Here is a 6,779-nt window from a genome sequence, read left to right as displayed (position 1 = left end):
TTCGCCCATAGGTAATTCTGAGGTAAGAAAAGTTATATTTAAATTATCATTGTATTTTAGGTCTATTTAGAAAAGTAAAATTGAATAGTGATATTTATGGATGTATGTGTTTGGATTTTTGAATATAGCCAGAATGAATAATTTGAGTATTGGATAATTTTTTTTCAAGTGTGTGCATGTTAGAATAGAAAATTATTTTAAATTGAGGTTTAAAATTTGATAGGAGAATTATATTTATTTACAATAAATTGAAGTATGTTTTGGATTTAATTGGAAATTTATTGTTGAATTTTCTTAAACTTAAGTCATTAATATTCAACTTAAGTTGACATATTTGGAACACGTAAATTGTGTAAGATGATTCTAATTATGTATTTTAAATTTATTGGAATATGTAAAGTGGTTGATTTGAGTTCTCATACTGATTTAAGAAAACTGTAGATGTCGCTTAGTGAATCTTAAGCCAAGAAATAGATTTGCCTAACGAATCTTAATCCAAGAAATAGATTTGCCTAACGAATCTTAATCCAAGAGTAATTAAAATAATTTCATAATTAAATTTGCCCAGCTAATGAACTCTATTTTAAATAACATATTTGATTAATTGAGTGAATTGAAAATAATTTAAATTTTTTGTGTAGACGTAATATTCATAATTATTGTGATGTGATGAATTTTATTAATTCCATTGAATTGATTGTGAAATAATATATCATGACTTTGAGTGGTATGATCAATTTATTACAATACGTTAATGATTGTAACTAATGATTTACATGTACGTAGATAGAGATTTTATATGATAAATCTAATTGAATTGATGTATGTTTAATTTGATCTCTTAATTTACATAAGATAGTATGTTAATCCAATTTATGTATTGTATGTATTAAGTATATGAATATATCATAGATATACTAATTTTATTGAATGCTTAGATATTGTAGATTAAGATGTCATGTGAAGAGAAGTTGAGAGAAAACTTATTACACACCTCAGACGAATATATGTGTATGAGTATTATATGTCGTAAACTTATCTTTATTCATGATTTTGTAATCCATTTATTAATCAAAATTTTGGATTGAGTTAGATGTTAACATAATTAATACGAGATCTCTTGGAGGACATCGGTTTATATTTTGTATTATATACTCATTTAATACATAGATTCATGTGTTGATTTATAGTTAAGAAAATATCAGATTGTGATTTTGTATATAGGCATGCATAAGTTGTTTGTAAGATTGATTTATGTATAATTATCTTGTGTTTGATATCATTCTTTGTATTTGGAACCTGGTGTAATTGTATTTGGTACATAAAATAGGATTATAAATACAACATTAAGAAACCATATCACTTAAGTGATTTTTTTCAAAATATTCTTGGAAATCCCTTAACCTCTCATTTGAAGCGCTCTATCTAAATACTTTCTCAAGCGTTCTATCTAAATACTTTCTCTAATTTTATAAAAAGAAATATATGTTGTTTTCAATTCTTCTTCAACTATAAGATCCAAGATATGTGCACAACATCTAACATGAAAATATTTACCATAACAAATTTTTTTGCAAATTAAGTCTTTTTTTTTTTCAAAATTCTAATCATTAAAGAGACACTATTCAATATTCTATAAACTATTTTGCCTTCTAACCCCAATCCTTAAGTTCTTCAATCACCTTTCTTAATTAAAGTAATGTGTGAACTTTCTAAGTAACAAAATAACAATAACTTACTATTTCCAATTTTCATCAACAAAATAAACAATTACAATTATATAGTCTTGGATAATTACACTGGTTAAATTATTAAAATAAAAAATCAATATTTTATTTACCTCTTAAATTCTTCGTACTCATCATAGTTGAATGAAAAGTCATTCTTAATAATATATCTAGAAAGTGTTTTTTTTTATAAGCTTTAGAATCGAAATTCCATTGCTTTAACAAGTTAATTTTATTATCCAACATAACTTTCACATCATGGTGTACTAAGTAATTACACTACATAGAATGCCAACAAAGGATTTGTACCTTTAACTCCTTTACATGTACACAATTTGTCACACCCTCACGTTTACCTTTCTTTAAGCATTCAATGATACCTTTTTTCAAAATAATTTGACACCTCCGAAGTTTTCTTAGCCTACATATTTATAGTTTATATTGCAAGATTTAATACTAGTACGATTGAGAAAGAAATTATTAGTTGGAGTAACCTATATATTGGTTTGAGGTGGAGTTTTTTTGCATTGGATGTGATTCATCTTTCATATTTATTATATAATTATAAATAAATAAAATTAGGATATAATATTCAACCTTAAACTTTTATCAACATATATATCCGAAATTAGTTATTTAGCAATTTAAATATTCATTTTAATTGGAAGGTTCATAAATGTGATCACAAATTTTATAACAATTATGAGTAATTATATATTCTTAATTATTTGCTATTGTAATTAACCAGAATCAATAGCAATTACGATCATGATTTTTAAACAATTCAGACTATTTTTAAACTCTTATAACTTGATCTATATTATGAAAAATAAAATATGAACAATAAAATGCAATTTCTAAAAGATATTGGAATAGTTGTGAAAGAAACCAGAGGAAACGATGGTGGGAAAGTTGTGCAGAGTGAAGGAAGCAACACTGTTTCAGTTACAATCTCCTTCAACAACCAGTCTGCAAAGTATTAATATAAAAACATAATAATGGCAATATCTTTAAGCCTTTTTATGTTCTTCTCGCAATTTTTATAAGTGTCAGAGAAATCCAAATTACCCATGAAAATATTTGAGATCAGATAATTTAAAAAATTATTTTTAAAAATATAATTTGAAATTTAAAAAATTATTTTAAATATTTAAATAATAAATCCAAAATTGTATTTTAAACATTATATAATTTAAAATACATTATTAAATTGAAAAATATATTTCAAATTATACAATCTAAAATATTTTTTCATAATATAAAAGTACTTTTAAATTGTACAATCAATTATATGTTTTTATATTAAGTAATTGGAAAGTTCAGATTGTATTTTTAAATTTAAAAATGTATTCTAAGATTATGTAACCTCAAATACAGATTGTGTAACTAAAATATATTTTTAAATTACATAATTTAATATATATTTTATATTTAAAAATATATTTGAAATTATACATTCTAAAAAATATGTTTCTGAAAATCCAAAAATATTTTAGTATGAACATTTTAAACTTTTTTTTTTTTTTATCAGCAATACTTTTTAAGCAATTACTTAAGTGTAGAAAGAAATCATACGGGTACAAAACGCAATTACTCATTAATAAAACATTACACAAACCCGTCTATAAGTTCACGGCTAGACCTACCTCGGCCTGTTTGGACCGATAGTAGTAGTATAACAAAATATAGTATTTTGAACATATTTATAGTTATTATTTTGACATTTAAGTAATTTGAGAATTATTGTTTTTGTCATAAGTATTATTTTTAAATAATTATAAGAATTAATAAATATTGAAAATGTTGATTTTGAGGTATTTTATTTGGTTAGATTTAAAAGGTGACAATATTTTTTAACTAACTTATCATCCAACCAAATTCAATTATAGGTACATTGAGATGTTAAATAAAAAAAGATAAATAAAAACTAACAAACTTGGGCTAAAATTAATGCAACCACTTACAATTCTAGATTTAATCAGTTATTTCAATTTTAGATTCAATTATAAGATGTGACCTCAAGCGTTTATTTAAAGTAGTTCATTATTAAAAATATTTAAAGTTAAACCATTGTAGAGATGAGTGATTAAACCTAATCCTAATAGTAATAATAAAAATACCTAACCAATTTTATAATGACATTCAATTACAAATTATCATATGAAATACGTCTATTAACTATCGAAAAAATATATATTATCAGTATATTTCTTATTAATATGAAATAAGTTTATTAACTATCGAAAAAATACATTACCAGTATATTTCTTATTAGTTGACACTATAGATCTGAAAACTAAAAGTTAATTGTTAGAATCATAGTATTATAATGAGAAAATGAAAGAGAGAAAAAGAGAAAAATATGTGGCTTTCTTAAACAATATACTACCACTTAATGTCCCTCTTTGAATAAAAATTTACTATAGTAATCGAAATTGTTTGAAAAAACTATTAAAATAGATAATTGTGAAAAAATTATAAAATTATATAAGTCATGATTTTATCTGGAAGAAATCATGTTTAATAAGAATAATTTTAACTTTTTATTGTTATCAATTCTAAAAAATTGTGTTTTATATACACAATGTTATTTTATATAATTTTTTTTAATAAAAGTTGTTTTATTTGAGAAATACCATTTTTTGATTTTTTTACTAAATTTTAACAAGCACAAATTTTATTTCTTTTTTTATTTTAATTATTTTTTTTATACTGAAATTGTGTTATGGCCATGACTTTTATTTTTCTTTTATATTAAAGTAATGTTTAGTAAACATAATTTCAGTAAAAAAAAAAACTATTTACTAAGCACGACTTTAATAAAAATAAATAAATCGAAGTCGTGCTTATTTAATATAATTTCAATAAAAAAATGATATAAAATAAAAATCTTATATCTAAATATAACTTATGTGTATTAAAGTTACGAAAAAAGTTCTTGGTTCACAATCACTAGTTACTCAAATATGTAATTATTTTACAATTTGTTCATGTTTTTTTGGATTTAGGGAAACTACACCAAAATGATAAATTTTTCATATTTGTGTTTCCCTCCTTATACATCAGTCTAAATATCACAAGAAAACAATGATACGTAGAAAACAAAAGGGTGAACAACGTCTTAACTGACACACATAAGAAATTAGTTACATATATTGAAGCAGAAAAAAAAGGCAGAAGCAGGGAATGAGTGAATTGGAAACAAAAACCCTCAGCTCCCATCTTCTCTCTGTCTCCTTATTCCTCTCTACTTACGAAACTTAATAACAACTTAGGAAACCACATTCGAGATTGTAATAAAGTGCATGGTTATTAACTACATGGCATCAGAAGAAGAAGTGAAAGGGGTGTGACCAAAGCCAAAGGCTCTGATATGATCTTTGAGAGACCTCTTATGTTTGAAGTCGGAGCCACAAATGCAGAGCCAGCGTTTGCCGCAGTTTTTCTCGTGGGTTCGCCAGTCACCTTTCACGGCCAAAGGCTTGGCGCACTTGCGGCACGTGAAGGGCTTGGCGCCATGCTTCCTCTTGAAGTGCGTTTGAAGCGTGCGAAAGTCCTTGAGAGGCTTCGCACGTGGGTGGTCGATGTTGTTCTTGCACCCTCTCGAGCAACAGTAGCAGGGAATGTCCAACAAGGGTCGTGGATGGGTTCGCTTCAGCGAGTCTGGTCCTCTGCGATACTGTGACCCGTGCCCCCACATATGCATCTGCCATATAACATTTACAAAATGCTTTCTTTTTCATTCTTGTTTTATGCTTTTACTATTTCCTATAAAACCTTCAAAAATAAGAATTCAAGCATCTTAACTTTTAACTATAAACAATTAATGTTTTCGGTTAACAGCATCAACTTTTTCTGAAACTCTTTAGTCCTTAGTTTAAAAACATGTCATCATTCCCTTCAAACCTTAGCCACTGTTATAAAGTAAGTGGAAAACAGAAAATCATGAGACATTTTCTAAAATTAGAAACCTTATGATATGACTTGAAGCGAAGGTTTATTCCATTTCACTCGCTACGCTTAGAATACATAGTTCATTACTTAATCTAGAAACAGCACTATACCATGTTAACACAGTGGAAGGCTTCACATGAAGAGTACCATGCAAAACTCTCCATGTATATATGAGGCAGAATAAGAAATAACTGTACCTGAAGATTGTTGTAGCGATTGAAGGTTTTGAGGCAGACGGGACAAGAGAAATGGCTAAAGCCTATGAGGATCTGTTCTTGAGTTGGTATCCAGTAGTTGCTAGGAACATGAGTTGTAGCATTCACAAATCCTTGATTATTGGTGGAGCCACCTGAATTGTTGGGGAGGCCTATGTGTAAGGCCACAGTGACATCCTCAACTTGACCATGGTATGCTTTAGGGTTTTGGTTTTGTAGCAAAGCTTCTTGGGGAGATGAACCTAGGAAGCTACTAAGCAGAGGCAGGGGCTGCAGCTGGTTTTGATTCATGTCAAGGTAAAGAAGGAAACTGTTGATATGATTTGCATGTGAATGAGGCAGGGTATAATAGCTAAATAACATGTACATTATATATATATTCCAGGGGTCCATGGTACTCTTTATTGTAATAAAAAATTAATGAGGGCCAAGTTAGATTTTATCAAATTTGAGGAGTTTAATAAGGACTGGAACCACATTAAATAGGTTGTCATGTAATGAAACTTGGAAAGGAAGAAGAGTGAAAGAAATTGTGTGATAGGTGGCCAGAGAATATTACAGTTGAATATGAAAATACCCTTTGTTGTGGGGGTTATTATTTTCTCCTGCAAGTCCACTTTGTCTATTTTAAGCTTGATTAGGATATACCTTAAATTCTGTGGCCCATGCTCCCTAAACGTAGAAAGAACTACAAGCAGTGGGTTTCAAACAGAGGGAAACCCATTTTGCTCTGTCAGACACGCACCAAAATCCAATACAGGCTTAATTAAAACTCGACAACTAACTCTAGACACTTTTTAAGGAGATTTATTTTGTTATAAAACTGTAAAACTCTAACTAATGAGGTTACCGTTACACAATTATAGTTCTTATCAACTGCATT

At 27.5% G+C, this 6,779-nt stretch overlaps 1 protein-coding gene across 1 annotated transcript; it reads right to left on the bottom strand.

Annotated features, from left to right (window-relative positions):
* Positions 1-4,751: 4,751 nt before the first annotated feature.
* LOC137825741 (protein TRANSPARENT TESTA 1) lies at positions 4,752-6,259 on the bottom strand. Its single transcript, XM_068631497.2, has 2 exons — positions 5,879-6,259; positions 4,752-5,433 (listed from the first exon to the last, which is right to left on the bottom strand). The coding sequence occupies exons 1-2, from the start codon at positions 6,257-6,259 to the stop codon at positions 5,044-5,046; spliced, it is 771 nt and encodes a 256-aa protein (XP_068487598.2). The 3' UTR covers positions 4,752-5,043.
* Positions 6,260-6,779: the final 520 nt, after the last annotated feature.

The sequence above is a fragment of the Phaseolus vulgaris genome, chromosome 8 (assembly GCF_051622355.1).
Source record: "Phaseolus vulgaris cultivar YP4 chromosome 8, ASM5162235v1, whole genome shotgun sequence".
In the NCBI taxonomy this organism is placed as follows: domain Eukaryota; kingdom Viridiplantae; phylum Streptophyta; class Magnoliopsida; order Fabales; family Fabaceae; genus Phaseolus; species Phaseolus vulgaris.
The sequence above is the reverse complement of the archived record's forward strand: the minus strand, read 5'-3'. Positions and strand labels throughout refer to the sequence as shown.